Consider the following 19,266-nt stretch of genomic DNA (forward strand, 5'->3'; position numbering starts at 1 on the left):
TGTGTATGCTGCCCCTCAGTTCAGACTGTGCGGGTATGAATAGCAGTGTGCACTAATGTGCAGCACTGTAACTCTCCCATGTGGGCTCGGCAGGTGTGAACTAAATGGTTCCTAGCCAGAACTTCTGGGTTCTAATTCCAGTTCTGCCATTGACTCCTTGGGTGTCCTTGGTAAAGTGGCTTTGCCCTTCTTTGCCTCAGTTTCCCCACCTGCAAAATGGAGATAATGACACTGACCCACCGCACAGAGGAAATTAGGCTGATGATTATTATACATTAATGTGAACTAGGAACCTTTTAGATTGTGTCCACAGCACTCACATGGGGGAATTACAGTGAAGTGCTTTATGCACTGTTCACACCTCTGTGGTCCAAACTGCAGAGCAGTATAGACAAGCCCTTCAACTAAATGAAGGATAATGTGATGCAGTCTCTGTGTAAGGGACTCATTAGAGCAGGGATTTAAGTACACTTTAAAGTTTCTCCCATACTGCTTTCTTTCCTCCTTCCTGCTGACCTCCAAGTGTCTTGAGGAAATGTATAGTGCTGTAAACTGATTCCCATTCTAATGGTTCCAGTAGGCAAATGGGAAGAGTTAGGGTTGCATGTAGCAGGGGAAGAATGACCATACCTGTACTTTTCCTGATTTTCTAACACTTTTATTTTGTGTGGTTGAGTATTTTCCTTGTCTTCAGAATTTTCTGTTTTTGACTGCAAACTTCAGTGTTCTTGAAAGTTATGAGGCACTGATAATTGACCATCCCTTCCCTTTTACCAAAGTTTTTGTTGTTGTTGCAGAATCTCACATGTAAACAGGAAGTAGAATGAAAGTTCAGATTTCTATTGTAACTTTTGGAACTATTTGTCAATTTTCAGGGGGAACAAATATCTGTAATCATTCCACATTAAACAATTTCATGTGTTTAATTATTGGTATTTGACTTAAAACTGATCTATAAAGATTTTGTTTTTAAAAACTATGTTAACAACATAGTGACGGAATTTATGTGGAGAATTAGTAAAAATAACACACAGACATACTTTAAAACAAAATAGTTCTGAACTAGTTCCTTCTTATCTGACAAATCCTGAGTGCACTGTTTTTTGTATTTCCTTGCAACAGTTGACTATGTCCTCAATGGTGCAGAAAAACATAGGGAAGAAGAAATAACCCTACAGGAAAAGTACTTTTTGGGGGAACCTGAAACTTTTTCTCTCCATTTTCTATCAACTGCCAAATGTTATCAAAACACTCTTCCCTCTAGATTGGAGGGCAAAATTTCTTCTTTCTTTACGAGGCTACCATTACAATTACTTCCATAATAATCTGACAGTCAATAATGGCAAAATAACATGTACATTTTCTTAACAGGAGCTAGAAGCGTGTACCATCAGTTATTCATGAGCAGTCTACTTATGGATTTGAAATACAAGAAACTTTTTGCTATCCGGTTCGCAAGAGTAAGTAACTCTTATGATGAATGGAAAATGCTTCAAAATATAGCCTAGAAAACAGTTTCAAGTAGAACATACAAAACTAATGATACTCTGTTGTTTGGAATATTGGTTGGGATTGTTTGTTGTTTTTTTTAACAGGTGAAACTCTTTAAATTAGAACCTCTCTTGATTTGCTTCTGTGTTCAAAAACTTAGTTATCATAGTACCTTACCACCCATAAAGAAAATAGGTCTTTTGGGTTCCCAATCTAATGCAGTTGTTAGATCATCTCAAACACAGAATGCATCACCTCTGATGTTTTATCCTTCCCAACCAACCATCCAGGATCCCATTACTTGAGAATCAGTCATTAACCATTGTTGGTAGTGCTATCCTGAAGTGACCTCTGAAAGTCAACTATATTTAATATTATTACTTGCAACAACTCATTTTTGAGATGCTTTTAATCAGCTTTCTGACATTCTGCTCACTTTCTTGCCTCAAACAAATAACTTTTTTTAAATTAGTAAATAAAATATTAGTAGTCTTCATAGTGGTAATTAGAATGGGTGAGTTGATTTTATGCATGTGTAACGCCGACAGACTGTTAGCTAAGGCTGTAGAGCAGACTCATAATCTCTTTTTCTCTCTAAGTGGTTTCAGTGCCATTCGATGGGACAGAATACCACACCCAGAAGGTGTGTGGGTTATATACTTCCCCTAGCTGAGGAAGCACATCCAGAGCTTCAGAGACTTCCCAGTTGAAATCCCGGATGAGCCCCCACTTGTAACACCGACGGACCCTGGTTGTCGGTGGGCAAGACTGAACCTGGAACCTATGGAGCTTAGTGCATGAGCCTCTACCACATGAGCTAAAAGCCAACTGGCTGTTAGCTAAGGCTGTAGAGCAGACTCATAATCTCTGTCTGTCTCTCTCTAAGTGGTCTCAGTGCCACTAGATGGGACAGAACACCACACCCAGAAGGTGTGTGGGTTACACATGGGCTGGAAAATTGTCATCCCACTGTGCAAGGTTTCCTTTTAATGATGGATCAGTACCACTGTCTATCATAGTGTTGAATTTCCCCAGTGCAGACATTGAATTTAAAGCAAACGTCAGGTCAGTGTGGATTAGAGGTGAATTTCCCCCTTGTTGTTTAGAATTACCGGCAGTTGCAGAGAGATTTTATGGAGGATGATCACGAGCGGGCAGTGTCGGTGACTGCTCTATCTGTCCAACTCTTCACTGTACCTACTCTGGTGAGTAGTGCTTGCCTTTTTTAAAAACTGATAGTTGGCACTCCTTGCCTTTTTTTGCCTCCTTCTTAATAGAACTATGAGCGATTGCAGAGTGATTATGTGAAAGATGACCACGACAGAGAGTTCTCAATTGCTGACCTCTCGGTACAGATATTCACAGTGCCTTCACTTGTAAGTACTAAAAACTTAAAAAAAGAAACTCTTTTTTTGTTAGGAGCTGCACTAAGAACTTGAGCTTATAGATCACTAGATCTCTCTGAACATTTGTAGTACTACTGTGCAAATCAGTGTGCTGCTGACTTATGAAAACTAATTAGTAGTTTGTAAATATAGGTACAATTTACTAAGTGGAGCTGGACCTATGCTGCTAAATTTTGAATCTGTATCAGAACGTCCCAGAGTAAATGGGACCTATTCCTTTATTTTGGACACATCTCTTAATTTTTTTCCATTAATAAATATATATAGAGAGATTACCACTTAATAAATAGTTTTAACTTCTGACTATGCCAAATATCCATGGTAGGTGTTGTAGGGGGTGGTCACAGAGCACACCATCCCACGGTGCGGCACTGCACCTACCATACCTCAATTCCCTTCTTGATTCTCCATTCCACCCATATGCAGCCAGGAGTGTTCACATAAGGTTCCCTGTCTTGGGATCTGATTTATTAAATCCTCACAGAATAAATCTGCAGTTCCTTTGGCCCTTCTAGGTTCAAATTCTTCTTTCCTTGGGGCTTCCAATTTATTCTTCCTTCAGGCTATATTTCTCTCCGCTCCCCAGTTCTCTCTATGCCTGAGGACATCAGACAATCGCACTCCATCATCTGGGCTTCTCTGGGAAGACCTGGGCTTAAACTTTTTCTTCTCTTAGGGCAGGGTCTCCACAGCATCTTTGGTCTGTGATTTAATCCTGATAGGTTTCCCCAGTCCACCACCATCCTGGTTCTACCACAGGAGACCCTCCTTGCAGGTCTCTGTTGACTCTTGGTTTCCTTTGAACGTGAACTGAGAACACTCCTTTTTAATTTAAATGGACAGACCAACCTGTTACAATAAGGTTTCTATTAAAAATCAACTACTGCCTTTTGCAGGATTTTGAAAACTTTTTTCTAACAGAAATCATGTCTGTCTGTATATCATAAATTATTTTTTAAAGTGAAGAATACTTAAAAAGAGTAGATGAACTCAACAGAGATTCTATCTTCATGAAGACATCTTTGGAAATTAAATAAAATGAGGAAAGAAAATCTGACTTACATAGAATATTTCTAAAAAGAATGCTGTTGGAAGTTTTCCAAGTGGAATCAACTTAAAAGTAGATTTAAATTTCTGAGACACTGGAAATCGTGGCAGTCAGGTAGGTGTTTTAGGAACTGATTTTAGGATAACTGTTCTAAATTGTGATTTGTTTTTAACAGTTTGCTAGGTGCTGGAGATGTCAGCTGGTAGCATATTCTTACCTCTTGATTCAGGAAGTCAGGGTTCTCTTCCTAACTCTGTCACTGACTTTCCCTGTGTGCTAGGGCACACCACTTAAACTCAGTTTGCTCTTCAGTAAAATGGTATCCCCACCACTTGCGCTGGTGTTGTGGGGCTTATCTAGGTAATGTTAGTAAAATACTTAGTATCACTTAAAAACAAATTATGTTTTAAAGCATATTCCTAAAATGTTTTTTTAAAAAGTTTTAAGTGTTATTAGAGAGAGAGAAGCCAAAAAGGAAGTGTGAAAGAGGTCAGAGTTGTAGCCATAAGGATTGAGACAAAGAAAATATTTTTTGAAGTATAAAGGTAATATTTTAAAAAATAAGATCAATTAGATTAGTCAAAAGCCTCAGTCTCATTTCCAGGTTCTTTGCTAGCATATTTCCCCAATTAAAGCCATTATGTATTGGCTTAACTTAATTAATCCTCTTAATCTTATTAAAAATTGCTCTTGTACAACACGATCACTTGGTTGTACATGGGATATAATCATGTACTTTGTATGACCTTGATTCAGCAAGGTACTTTATTCATGTGCTTAAAAGTCAGGCACATGCTTATCATTTTGGATTCCATGGGATTGCTCATGTACTTAAAGTTAGACATGTTTCTAATTACCATACTGAATGAGGGATCAATCCTTCAAGATGACCACACGTTTAAATTAGACTGCAGTTTTGGTTTAAGTTTTTATCACTTAGTGCTTTCTTTGTGTATAGTGTAGTAAATTATCAGGGTACTTAAAAACATGTTTAAACTGGTTAATTAAATTAAAGAATGGAAAGTCCTCAAAAAAGGTAGTGGGCAAAATTTTCAAAGGGCCTCTGTGATGTAGGAGCCTAAGTTCCAGTGTAAATCCATGGTACTTAAACCACTTAATCAATGACTAGCTGCTGAAAATTTTACCCAGTAAACAACTGTGAAGAGGAAGCAGGAATAATCTTTCTGGTCTTTTGTTTGCAGCCTCAGCGTTTATTCCCAAATAAATTAATTGTTTTTCTTTGGCAATATTGCAGAAAATCTTTTGGGGTATTTATTTTCTTACCATAGTCACTAGATGACCCAATTCTGCACCAGTACTCCATTGTGCCTGATGCTTACAAACCCAGAAGAACAAAGATGACCCTTAGCCCCATCACATCTTGCCTCTTGTCTTTTACTTAGATTGTAACAGGTGGATTCAGACAAATGGGGGAGGACAAAGAAATGCAACAGTATTGGTTAGCATGATAGACATGGAGGTAGGCAATAGATAGCTTTACAGATGAATTTTTATTTTCCCCATGAACACCGTTTTAAAGTAATGTTAAAATATAGAGGAACACCAGCAATATAAATGGTTTGACTGAAAAGGCATAGATTTTACTGGTAAAAATGCAATATTAGCCTCTTTCTCCTGTCAGTGATGTCTGTTGATTACAACAAACTTTAATGTACTTTTGCATAGGCTCGAATGCTGATAACAGAAGAAAATCTTATGACTACGATCATCAAAACTTTTATGGACCACTTAAGGCACCGTGACATCCAGGGCAGGTTTCAGTTTGAACGATATACTGCCCTTCAAGCTTTCAAATTCAGGCGGGTGCAGAGCCTTATTTTGGATCTCAAGTAAGTATCTCGATACTAATCAAATTATTGAGTACTTTAAAAATGATTAAAACTAACTCACAGACTTGTTTCTTCTGTATTCAGGTATGTGTTGATAAGCAAGCCAGCTGACTGGACAAATGACCTGAGGCAAAAGTTTTTAGAGGGTTTTGATGCCTTCTTAGAGTTACTAAAGTGTATGCAGGTATGTGAATCTGTGAATTTTAAAATAAGCACTATAAATTTTCTGTCTTAGTAAAATGAGTTTTGTCAGATGTAGAACACGTTTTGTTTTTTATTAGTAAAATTGTTACTTCAAAGTACTGGTCATCTTCAGGAAATTAAGTTATTTGAGCATTACCAAGTGTACTCACCTCTGTACAAACATACTGAGAAACAAAGTCCTTGTCCCAAGGAACTTTATGAATTTATAGCCTTGATGGTATCCTTTACTGTAATGTTTTTTGATCCCTTAATACAGTGGTCTCCTATGTTTCTTGTGGGAATAGCATATTGCTATTCCCAGAAAACTATGGCGGGCGCCAGACACCCTGCTGCTGAAATGCTGCCGAGAAGCGGCAGCGGCAAGAAGCAGCGCTGCCGAATGCCTCCGAGAAACGGCAACGCTTCTTGGCGGCATTTTGGCGGGTGGTTCTTCGGCGGCGGCATTTCAGCGATGGGGTGTCCTGCGGGCGCACAAAAGTGCCCTGGCAGGTGCTATGACACCTGCGGGCACTGCGTTGGGGACCACTGCTTTAATATATTACATGTTGTTTTAAATTTTTTAAGTATTTTGAGACTAATGACGCTTTTATAAGGACAAACTACTACTAGGGCAAAAAGGCCTGACCGAACAACACTCAGTCTTCTCAGTGCTCAGTGACTGGATAGCATGCTTTTCCCAGAAAATGTTTGCTTTTGTTCATCCTTTTAATACATTTATTTTTGCTGGGGGCAGTCCATCCTAATCAGACCATGCTTGAATGTCCTTTTGGGTTTTAAATTATTCAGATCCACAAACTAACAAAAAATAAATCCCCAGAAACATCTTTAACAAACTGAATTTGATATTTAGAGGTTTTTCCTTTTTAAGGTTTTGCCTCTTGATTAAAAACTTATTTAGAGAGAATTAATGACTCTGTCTTCAATTTGAGATGCTTCCTAAATCAAAAATAGGATTTGCCTTACCAATCAGACCAGTGACCTGTCTAATCCAGTATTCTTTTATTTCCTCTGCATCCTGAATTGTTTAATACCATTTTTTTCCTCTTTGTTTTTAAATTTGGCTCTTTGATTTCTCTCAAGATTTTTTCTATACTTCTGTGATATGAGCAGAATGTTGAAACTGTATCAGTAATTACTCACTTAGTCTTATGTTAGCACCAGTAGGGGTTTTCAATAACAGTTAATCTTTATGATTCTTTGTGGTTTTTAGGGTATGGATCCAATAACTCGTCAAATAGGACAGCATATCGAAATGGAACCAGAATGGGAAGCAGCATTTACATTACAGATGAAATTAACACATGTTATTTCAATGATGCAGGACTGGTGTGCTTTAGATGTAAGCTGCTTCTGCTTTTATATATGAAGGGAGATGTAGGTAGATGCATATCTAATTAATAGTAATAGAGCAAACATACATACCTGCACAGATTTATTTTGCCCAGAAGCAGTATTTTTAATCTGTGATGGATTAAACCTACATAGGGTTTCAATTAACAAAAAATCTGTGTATGTTTCTTGGAATGGACATAGGAGATCACTCTGAACATTTTGGAGTTCAGCTAAGTATCCAAAAGTTTGTATTGACACAGTGTCTTAAGAGTATATTTACTGGAGAAGAAAGAGGGGAATAATTTTGTAATAGAGGAGTTATCAGGTCCCAGGCCCTCTTGATGCCATCCAGAGAGGAAAACAGATTGCTGAACTCTAACAGGATGATATGCAATCTCTCTGATGACAATTCCCTCCTTAAATGGACCTGCTGAATAGGACTTCATATGTGGTGAGGGCTCCTTTTAGAACATATGAGCCCAGAATAGTCAAATATTAAATTTGACTTTAAACTGTAAATATTCACCATAATCATGAACATGGATGGAACATGGAACAGCAGGCTCATATAGCGACAGGTACACGGTAAATTCTGATACATACTCCTATTTAATCGGACTTAGCTTGGTGATTTGTGTCCTCTTTAATGAGTGAACAGCACTTGGGAAAGAGAGGAACCATTGACCTTCTGTGCTAATAAGGAAATCTTCAATTTTAAAATAGTAAGATTATATTAAGAAAAGTAAAAGAAACTTTGCATTGAGAAAAAAGTATTTTTGCATTTAGTATGTTATAGACTGTACATCATTTCAAAGGGCTCTGTTTTCTTCATGATGTTGATAAACCACAATCTTTTTTTGTAGGAAAAAGTACTTATTGAAGCTTATAAGAAATGCTTGACTGTGCTGATGCAGTGTCACAGTGGCTTTACTGATGGTGAACAGCCTATCGTTCTCAGTATATGTGGTCATTCTGTTGAGACCATCAGATACTGTGTTTCTCAGGAAAAAGTTAGCATTCATCTCCCAGTTTCTCGTTTACTTGCAGGTAGGAATGAACCTGGTTTTAAAAACGTTTCAGAAAATTGAAGTAACACAAATATGCATCTTGCATGCTCACAGATATGCAATTATATGCCATCTGAGGATAGCCAGAATACAGTGTACTCTTGCCATCTCCCCAAGACCTCTCCATGCCAGGGGCTGTGGGAAGAGAGGTGTAGGGGATGGCTATGCTGGCACTGTGCCTGCTTGGGATCCCTTTATGCCCTGGGAATCCCCAACAGGGGGTTTGCAGGTGGTTTCTGCTCCTTCTGTGTCACCTCAGTGGAACAAAGGGGAGTAGACAGGGCAGAGGATCTGCCCCAATGTATGGATTATGGTTCCATGCTGTTTTTGAAATATGTTCAGCCCTCAGGCTGAAAAGATTGGACACCACTGTATTAGAGAAATGGTTGCAAAATATTATCTATGCATTACAACCAGCATTGTTCATCAGGAATTTAGGTAGTGATTGCATTTTTTCCCCTTACATTTTGGTTCAGTAATTGAGCAGTTCTATTGGAAATAGATGAAGGACATTAGGAGCGTTTTACTGGTATAGGAATACTGGTATACTTAGCCTACTGGCAAGGTGCTTCTAGCATGAGCACAGCTGTACCAGCAAAGCTGCACTTTTACTGGTATAGTAAAACTGCCCCCCTTGAATAAAACAGGCCATACTGGTAAGAGCACAGTTTTGTCAGTAGAACTGTCTACATTAAGGGGTTGGACAGAGCCGTGCCATCAGGTCAGGAATTCACGCATCTGACTGACATAGCTACGCTGGCAGAAGTCTGTTATGTTGACCTGGCCTTTGACTGAACTTTAGCTCAAGTTGAATCAGTAAGTCATTTAGTAGCAAGAGTGACTGGCATGCTGACAGTTAAATATTGGAAATTAAGTGGGCATTTGATATTGCAAGTTCAGTCGGTCAGGGTCAAATTATTTTGAATCTTCACAAGCAGCAGAAGTGTTCAAATTAAGAAAAACTTGTCATGTTTAATAGCTCTTAAAATTAAAGTCTGAAGACTGAAAGAAGGGGAAAGTGAGTTTGTCATTGGTAACTTGCTCTTATAGGTAAAGGATGGTAATTGGGGAATATTTCTTTTATGAAGAGAGCCGGTATTAATGAAACATGTATCCTTTGTTGCTGAATAGTATTTCCAAGACAAGGGAAAGAGCTTTACTTCTTGTACTATGTATCTTTGTATGTGTGTGCACGTGTGTGTGTGTGCTGTTCTATATACACTGCAAAGCTGATCATCTGCAAAACTGAGAGGGCATGCCTTAGGAAAGGTCGGATACCGTGGTGATGAACGCAGTATAAAAATCTGAAAAGAATAAAATTGTTTAAATGAGGTGATCTTTTTGTAACTATTGAAATACTATATTAACTGAATTTCATTCATTATGTTAGCTGCCAATTATGGCCTCTGTTTGATTGAGACAGGGGTATAACTTCAGTATTTTGGTTAAAAAAGGATCTATACAATAGGAACAGACTTCATCCAAAGGTTAATCTTTGACATGCTCATACGTAATTTCATAGGCGTCTTGATGAGATGTATGAAAATTTGATTGTGTGTACATTCTGCATGACTTGGGGACTTTGGCTGGATATACTGATGTGTCTTAAAACAGTGTGGAAAGCTTAAACTATGCAGATTGTGGCAAGAAATGTATTTTTTTTAGGCTAATATGAAGTATGTATTAAAATGTATACTTTTATTTTGGATATCCATACAGGTTTGCATGTGTTGCTAAGCAAAAGTGAAGTGGCATACAAGTTTCCAGAGCTGTTACCACTGGTACTGTGAAATTTAATTAATGTTTATAATACATTTTGAAGATGAAAAATGCCATATAAGTGTTTAGAATTTAGGGGTAACAAAATAACTTTTTTGTTATATACTTTATTTAGGAAGACAATCTGTTTCAAATATTGGTAGTTCTTTAAGAGTCAATCCACAATCAGTGTTTTATTAAAACTGTTTAAAGATTTTATATTAAAATCTCATTTTTGTTTCTCATACCCTATCTCCACTTCATGTTTCAAGTTGAGTTTTGGGACTGTTGCCAGAAATTAACTCCTTCTGTTGGCAGTGACAGCTTTAGCATATCCTGATCCAATACTCTCCTGTTCTCCACGTGTCTCTTTTGGGGCACCTCATGCAATCGTTTTAAATATAAATATGGACATTGCTTAAATTTTAAGTGTGGAGGAGAGGGAGGTGGGATGTTATAAGAAAAGGGCTAAATGGAAAGAACATATAAAAAAGAAAGGACGAGGGGGTTGAATTGGCGGAAGAGATGACACTGACTTGTAAAAGAAGAAATAGTTAACTTTTGAATGAATAAGGGATACACAGAGTAAGAGAACAAACAAAAGGAAGAGGAAGAAAATGATAGAGAGTTAAGAGGAGAAATGGTGATCTATGATTAACTTTCCAAAAATATTAAATAGTATGATAGTATTGATGCATTTTTTTTTTCACATTCAGGAGAAACTTAAAGTATAAAAACAGCTAAGGGTTTTAAGAGTAGGATATTGACCGTGGCCAGTACAATACCAAACAAAGGTAAAATGTGGGATAAGTTAACAGGAAGGGTTGATTAACTCATTTTAATCTATTTAATTTAAACACTTACAATATGTTTGTGTTGTGTTTCCTTTTTCTGTTCCTAAAAGTCTTCAATGGTTTTATGTCATCTTAGATTAATTACATTTTTGGTAATTAAACTAAGGTTTTGCTATTTTATATTTTATTTTCTGTAGAGTGAACTTAGCCCACCTTTGTTAATAGAACACACGCTACGATGTCTAGTTTTGTGTGCCCAAGTGCATGCAGGCATGTGGAGAAGAAATGGGTTCTCCCTTGTTAATCAAGTAAGTGGTTTGATAGCTGTGATGTATATGTTTATGCTAGTTTGTTGTAATGATCCTTGTGCCATTGTTGGAAATGGCTAGAATATACTCTTTCTATTAAAAACAAAAAACCCTCTAATCTAACTTTAAAAAGTCACTGAGGGTATGTCTACAATGCAAAAAAAAAAAAAAAAAAAAGACCCATAACTGTGAGTCTCAGAGCCTGGGTCAGCTGACTCATGTCTGTGCTACAGGGATAAAAATATCTGTGTAGACATTTGGGCTTGGGCTGGAGCCTGGCCCCCTTGCTGGGTTTAAGAGCCCGGATTCCAGCCAGAGCCCAAACAACCATGCAGCTATATTTATCCCTGTAGAATGATCCCCACAAGCCAGAGCTGGTTGACCTGGGCACTGAGACGCTGCCACAGATCTTGTTTTTGTAGTATAGATGAGAGTTTAGGAGCCTAAATCCAGCTGAAAGTTTTTGGGACGTACACTTCTAAATCATGTAGTAGATGTGTGTTTTGAAAATTTTAATCAGTCTTTAATTACATGCTCACATAAGGTTTGTTTCCACAGGACCCCTGCCTCATTGAGTGAACAGGCCAGGTAGTGCTGAATAAATGAGGCAGCTGCTAAAGGTTTTTATTCTCTTCATTCAGTTAATGGCCCCAGACTTATTTATTGCACACTATTCAAAGCATGCAAGAAATACAGAATTAAGTATTTCCTCATGCCCTTTTTGTAGGGTGCTCATCGCTGTAGTATTGAAGTGTCTCACAAATGCTAATTTATTTGCATGCCTCCACTGTGAGATCAGAGAGCAGCATTATCCTCATTTTACAGATGAGGAAATGGAGACAAAGAGACTAGCCTGAGGCTGCACAGTAAGTGGCAGAACCAGGATTAGAACTAAAAAGAAAAGGAGGACTTGTGGCACCTTAGAGACTAACCAATTTATTAGAGCATAAGCTTTCGTGAGCTACAGCTCACTTCCTCAGATGCATATCGTGGAAACTGCAGCAGGCTTTATATATACACAGAGAATATGAAACAATACCTATTCCCACCCCACTGTCCTGCTGGTAATAGCTTATCTAAAGTGATTTCCAGCACAAATCCAGGTTTTCTCACCCTCCACCCCCCCACACAAATTCACTCTCCTGCTGGTGATAGCCCATCCAAAGTGACAACTCTTTACACAATGTGCATGACAATCAAGCTGGGCTATTTCCTGCATAAATCCAGGTTCTCACATCCCCCCCACCCCCATACACACACAAACTCACTCTCCTGCTGGTAATAGCTCATCCAAACTGACCACTCTTCAAGTTAAAATCCAAGTTAAACCAGAACATCTGGGGGCGGGGGGTAGGAAAAAACAAGAGGAAACAGGCTACCTTGCATAATGACTTAGCCACTCCAAGTCTCTATTTAAGCCTAAATTAATAGTATCCAATTTGCAAATGAATTCCAATTCAGCAGTTTCTCGCTGGAGTCTGGATTTGAAGTTTTTTTGTTTTAAGATAGCGACCTTCATGTCTGTGATCGCGTGACCAGAGAGATTGAAGTGTTCTCCGACTGGTTTATGAATGTTATAATTCTTGACATCTGATTTGTGTCCATTTATTCTTTTACGTAGAGACTGTCCAGTTTGACCAATGTACATGGCAGAGGGGCATTGCTGGCACATGATGGCATATATCACATTGGTGGATGTGCAGGTGAACGAGCCTCTGATAGTGTGGCTGATGTTATTAGGCCCTGTGATGGTGTCCCCTGAATAGATATGTGGGCACAGTTGGCAACGGGCTTTGTTGCAAGGATAAGTTTCTGGGTTAGTGGTTCTGTTGTGTGGTATGTGGTTGTTGGTGAGTATTTGCTTCAGGTTGCGGGGCTGTCTGTAGGCAAGGACTGGCCTGTCTCCCAAGATTTGTGAGAGTGTTGGGTCATCCTTTAGGATAGGTTGTAGATCCTTAATAATGCGTTGGAGGGGTTTTAGTTGGGGGCTGAAGGTGACGGCTAGTGGCGTTCTGTTATTTTCTTTGTTAGGCCTGTCCTGTAGTAGGTAACTTCTGGGAACTCTTCTGGCTCTATCAATCTGTTTCTTTACTTCTGCAGGTGGGTATTGTAGTTGTAAGAAAGCTTGACAGAGATCTTGTAGGTGTTTGTCTCTGTCTGAGGGGTTGGAGCAAATGCGGTTGTATCGCAGAGCTTGGCTGTAGACGATGGATCGTGTGGTGTGGTCAGGGTGAAAGCTGGAGGCATGCAGGTAGGAATAGCGGTCAGTAGGTTTCCGGTATAGGGTGGTGTTTATGTGACCATTGTTTATTAGCACTGTAGTGTCCAGGAAGTGGATCTCTTGTGTGGACTGGACCAGGCTGAGGTTGGTGGTGGGATGGAAATTGTTGAAATCATGGTGGAATTCCTCAAGGGCTTCTTTTCCATGGGTCCAGATGATGAAGATGTCCTCAATATAGCGCAAGTAGAGTAGGGGCTTTAGGGGACGAGAGCTGAGGAAGCGTTGTTCTAAATCAGCCATAAAAATGTTGGCATACTGTGGGGCCATGCGGGTACCCATAGCAGTGCCGCTGATCTGAAGGTATACATTGTCCCCAAATGTGAAGTAGTTATGGGTAAGGACAAAGTCACAAAGTTCAGCCACCAGGTTAGCCGTGACATTATCGGGGATAGTGTTCTTGACGGCTTGTAGTCCATCTTTGTGTGGAATGTTGGTGTAGAGGGCTTCTACATCCATAGTGGCCAGGATGGTGTTATCAGGAAGATCACCGATGGATTGTAGTTTCCTCAGGAAGTCAGTGGTGTCTCGAAGGTAGCTGGGAGTGCTGGTAGCGTAGGGCCTGAGGAGGGAGTCTACATAGCCAGACAATCCTGCTGTCAGGGTGCCAATGCCTGAGATGATGGGGCGCCCAGGATTTCCAGGTTTATGGATCTTGGGTAGTAGATAGAATATCCCAGGTCGGGGTTCCAGGGGTGTGTCTGTGCGGATTTGATCTTGTGCTTTTTCAGGAAGTTTCTTGAGCAAATGCTGTAGTTGCTTTTGGTAACTCTCAGTGGGATCAGAGGGTAATGGCTTGTAGAAACTCGTGTTGGAGAGCTGCCGAGCAGCCTCTTGTTCATATTCCGACCTATTCATGACGACAACAGCACCTCCTTTGTCAGCCTTTTTGATTATGATGTCAGAGTTGTTTCTGAGGCTGTGGATGGCATTGCGTTCCGCATGGCTGAGGTTATGGGGCAAGTGATGCTGCTTTTCCACAATTTCAGCCCGTGCACGTCGGCGGAAGCACTCTATGTAGAAGTCCAGTCTGCTGTTTCGACCTTCAGGAGGAGTCCACCTAGAATCCCTCTTTCTGTAGTGTTGGTAGGGAGACCTCTGTGGATTAGTATGCTGTTCAGAGGTATTTTGGAAATATTCCTTGAGTCGGAGACGTCGAAAATAGTAGAGGTATTTTGGAAATATTCCTTGAGTCGGAGACGTCGAAAATAGATTAGATTAGAACTGAATCTCATAATTTCTAACCTTGTGCTCATGCCTCCAGATCACATTTTGGAGTTGCTGAGCATGCACAGCTCCCATTGACTTCAGTTGCAGGTGTGAGTTCTGTGTTTCCGCAGATCAGGCCCCATGTGTGTCAAGTTGAGCAGTCAGTAAACAAGGAATACACAGCTAGTGGCTACCTGCCGAAGTGATTTGCTCAGGATAACATAGACTATGGCAGAAACAGGAAAAGAGCTCAGTTCTTGTTTGTGGTGTTCACTTCACTTAACCACAAAACCAGCCTTTCTCTCCCTTTAGTCCCCTACCACATTCACTACACACTTTCCAACTTCTGCAACAAATGAGGCAGGAATCCTACAAACAGCCTCATTCGCTACTCAATCCTAATTCATCCTTTGAACACCATCCATTCTGTGCACTGAATAAGATGGGTCCTGTGGGAAAAATTGTATGTGATCATATAATTAAATATGGTGGTGTAGTTCAGCCTCCTTGGGTACATGCATTAAGGTTGTGTGGTATAGGGTTGAAAGGTGTAGTTTTAAATTCTTGGAGGCCAAGTAATTTAATTTTAAAAATGACTACAAATATTTATTTTAGAGAAACAATAGTAGGCCAGTGCTTAGTAATTGTTTCTCTTACTCTTGGGGTGTGGCTCTCTTGGCTTAGTCATATTGGGGCTCTTTTAGGTACCTTAGGGGATACCCTGATTACGACCAAGCAGAATACTCACAATTATTAACCATGGCTATTTTATTATTAAAGAAGGGACGGGAACACTGAACACAAATGATAAACTGGTTACTTTTGTTAGTCTCTTTGTACATCTCTCTGTGGGGAGCTTTTAAGAGAGATTACACCTCTAGGGCTCCTTTTCTCCTGAAACAAAATTATTTTACCTAAGGACATACTGTGGAATGGATTCGCAATCATATTAGTCTTAACTTATTACTCAAGACTAATATGATTACAAATCCATTCCATTGTATGTCCTTAGATAACTAAAAATGTTTATAGAGGGCCAAAACAATTTTGTTTCATGGTATATTGACCTGTTGGCTATTAATAAATAAGCAACCAAGTTTGTTGTTGTTGTTAAAGTAAGCAATCTTAAGTACATCCTATGAAATTGAAAAAAATATTTAAACCAGTTATTTAGAAGAAACCACTTAAGGAGCTGTCTTGAGACAGGCCAGTTAAGCAATATTAAGAATGTTCGCAAAAAGAAAAGGAGTACTTGTGGCACCTTAGAGACTAACCAATTTATTTGAGCATGAGCTTTCGTGAGCTACAGCTCAGTTCATCGGATGCATACCGTGGAAACTGCAGCAGACTTTATATACACACAGAGAATATGAAACAATACCTCCTCCCACCCCACTGTCCTGCTGGTAATAGCTTATCTAAAGTGATCATCAAGTTGGGCCATTTCCAGCACAAATCTAGGTTTTCTCACCCTCTACCCCCCCCCCCACAAATTCACTCTCCTGCTGGTGATAGCCCATCCAAAGTGACAACTCTCTACACAATGTGCATGATAATCAAGTTGGGCCATTTCCTGCACAAATCCAGGTTCTCTTACCCCCTCACCCCCCTACCAAAAACCACACACACAAACTCACTCTCCTGCTGGTAATAGCTCATCCAAAGTGACCACTCTCCCTACAATGTGCATGATAATCAAGGTGGGCCATTTCCAGCACAAATCCAGGTTTTCTCACCCCTCCCATCCCCACCCCCATACACACACAAACTCACTCTCCTGCTGGTAATAGCTCATCCAAACTGACCACTCTCCAAGTTTAAATCCAAGTTAAACGAGAACATCTGGGGGGATTTAACTTGTATTTAAACTTGGAGAGTGGTCAGTTTGGATGAGCTATTACCAGCAGGAGAGTGAGTTTGTGTGTGTGGTTTTTGTGAGGGGGTGAGAGAACCTGGATTTGTGCAGGAAATGGCCCAACTTGATTATCATGCACATTGTGTAGAGAGTTGTCACTTTGGATGGGCTATCACCAGCAGGAGAGTGAGTTTGTGTGTGTGGGGGGGGGGGGGGCGGAGGGTGAGAAAACCTGGATTTGTGCTGGAAATGGCCCAACGTGATGATCACTTTAAATAAGCTATTACCAGCAGGACAGTGGGGTGGGAGGAGGTATTGTTTCATATTCTCTGTGTGTATATAAAGTCTGCTGCAGTTTCCACGGTAGGCATCCGATGAAGTGAGCTGTAGCTCACGAAAGCTCATGCTAAAATAAATTGGTTAGTCTCTAAGGTGCCACGAGTACTCCTTTTCTTTTTGCGAATACAGACTAACACGGCTGTTACTCTGAAACCTGTCATTCAGAATGTTAAATCCCCCTATTTCTCTGCTTACTGAAGTTTAGCCCCTGTCTTCTCTCCAGGAGTACACATACTAACAACTTGGTGATTAACAAGAGAAACTATTAGTCCTTTAAGTTACAATAGCATTTCAGTACCCATAAGTTTTAAATATAGTGTCTGAATTAACTTCCTCTCGCCAATCCATGTTGAAGTTGTGGAAGGGTTTTCCTTGGTTGGTTTCCTCCTGAGTTTTCTCTCTTTCTTATCTGCCTGTGGCAGCTTGCTTGTGGAGATGGAAAGCATGAGTTGTGGTGTACTTGCTGTCTAAAAAGAGTAGCTGGAAGTGCGTGGGTGGTGTGCCCACTTAAGATCTTTTATATCCTTTCTCCTATTTTCATGATATTATAGGAAAACACTCCTTTTTCAGGCTTGTTTAGATTCAAGTTCAGTGCTGTCACTCTTTTCACTGGCTCCATGCCTTTGTGGATGGTCCTCGTTCTTATGAATATGTAGTTTATTAATGAGTATGCAACATTTCTTTAATTGCATTTTTTTTTTCTTGTGGCAGGAAAACATCAGACAACTTTCAAAGCTAGTTATAACTTTTTTCTTTTTTATTCATTCCATTTTCTGAGAGATTATTTAACTTTTATTAGAATTTGACAGGAAATGAAAATCTGTTTTCAAAAACTCCCAAACACTCCGGTTCTTTGTATTGGAAATTTTCAGTTCTCAAAACAATCTTTTAAAATTAAGTAACTCTTAAAAGTCTGTTTAAATTGTGTCTTCTGTATGACAATTTTTGGATTAATGAGTTTGCTCATCTTCCTGAGTAGATTGAGTTGTTTGAACCTAATGCCAGTAACTAACTAATTTCCAACCATATCCATATTCTGTACTTAAATTACTTCTTATATTAGTAACCAGTTATAGCATCAAATTACCTTTCTGTATTTGTACATAAAACAAGTTACTATTTATATAATAATATCAGGCAGTTGTTACATGAACATTTCATTTAGATACCAAATATACATTTCAAAATAAGTTTGCCATCTTAAGCATTTGAACACTTAAAATACTTCCAGCCATACATGTTTTTCTTAGCGGCTTATCCGAATGAAGTTTTCAGAGTAATTATAAGATTAATTTCAATTAGATTATTTCTAGAATTCCATGTGTGGCTTTAACTGAGGTTTTCTTTGCACAAATCAGGCTAATAGACCTGCTCGTATGCCTTCGTTTATTGCTCCAACTCATCCTACTGATTAACAGTCCCTACTACTGATAATACACCTTAACATACCCTCTACTTCAAACATATATGTTTTGCATTTTCTGCCTTCTTGAGGTATGCTTCTCCTTGGGAGACAGAAGCAGAAACTTTCTGAAATTCCTTTGGTTAACTTTAGATATACAAGGTAGATGAGAGAGTGCCTTTTATTGGACCAACTTCTGTTGGTAAAAGAGAGATGTTGCAGAAATTTAACGTTTTGTAACATAAGTAGCTAAATATACCTATTGTTATATTTCCAAGATCCTGGCTATAACAGTATTGTAGCTATCTCTCAACATTCAGAAAAGGTGCAAATAAGTTTGTAACTACTTTAAAATAGTAAGTTATAATTTTATTAATATAGTTTTTGCATCAATATTGAGGTCTCTTCTCCACAAGGGGCAGCCTAAGTTCTGGCTGTTCCTAACTTTCATGTGCTTGACTTTGCAGTGTTCTTTTAGCATATGGCTTTTGGAATGTATTTTTATTTATTTATTTTTTTTAAGGAAAAAGGTAAAAGCAAATTCTGTTATGTGCAACTATCACAACTGGTCCACTGTGCATCATCACTAGGGTTTGAACCCTGAATCTTCAGCATTGCAGCACAGCTTGAGCTAGTTATCTGGAGGAGAAGGCTGTTTTCCTGGAGATTTGGGGTAGAAATGGACATCTGAGTGGGAAGGGGGTTCAGGGAGAGCCTCATCCAGATCTCTCCCCCCCCCCCCGGAGTTGAGGGAGGTCCTTCCCCATGTGATGTCCCTAGAGAGAGGGGGTCCGCTTGAGCCATGTAGTGAGTTCTGGGGTTGCTGGGGGGAACCTGGTAAGTCTGTGACGCTGGCCCACGCCCCAAAAGTTCCTGGAGAGGGTGTCTGTTCCTTGGGTTTCCTGTACATTGTGTTTGGTGCTGC

The 19,266-nt window shown here is 39.4% G+C and overlaps 1 protein-coding gene across 3 annotated transcripts in view; it reads left to right on the forward strand.

Annotated features, from left to right (window-relative positions):
• UBR2 (ubiquitin protein ligase E3 component n-recognin 2) overlaps window positions 1–19,266 on the forward strand; it is a 106,055-nt gene that overhangs the window by 34,575 nt on the left and 52,214 nt on the right. For 2 of the 3 annotated variants that reach the window (XM_084624456.1, XM_084624458.1), the window contains exons 10-17: window positions 1,372–1,460; window positions 2,769–2,867; window positions 5,632–5,795; window positions 5,880–5,979; window positions 7,210–7,338; window positions 8,195–8,378; window positions 10,118–10,179; window positions 11,148–11,258. In XM_084624456.1, the coding sequence (XP_084480582.1) occupies window positions 1,372–1,460; window positions 2,769–2,867; window positions 5,632–5,795; window positions 5,880–5,979; window positions 7,210–7,338; window positions 8,195–8,378; window positions 10,118–10,179; window positions 11,148–11,258 (938 nt within the window). Of the gene's footprint in view, window positions 1–1,371; window positions 1,461–2,597; window positions 2,697–2,768; window positions 2,868–5,631; window positions 5,796–5,879; window positions 5,980–7,209; window positions 7,339–8,194; window positions 8,379–10,117; window positions 10,180–11,147; window positions 11,259–19,266 lie in introns of all 3 variants that reach the window. The other variant, XM_084624457.1, reaches the window with a different exon arrangement.

The sequence above is a fragment of the Lepidochelys olivacea genome (assembly GCF_965140295.1).
Source record: "Lepidochelys olivacea isolate rLepOli2 genome assembly, chromosome: 3".
Classification (NCBI taxonomy): domain Eukaryota; kingdom Metazoa; phylum Chordata; order Testudines; family Cheloniidae; genus Lepidochelys; species Lepidochelys olivacea.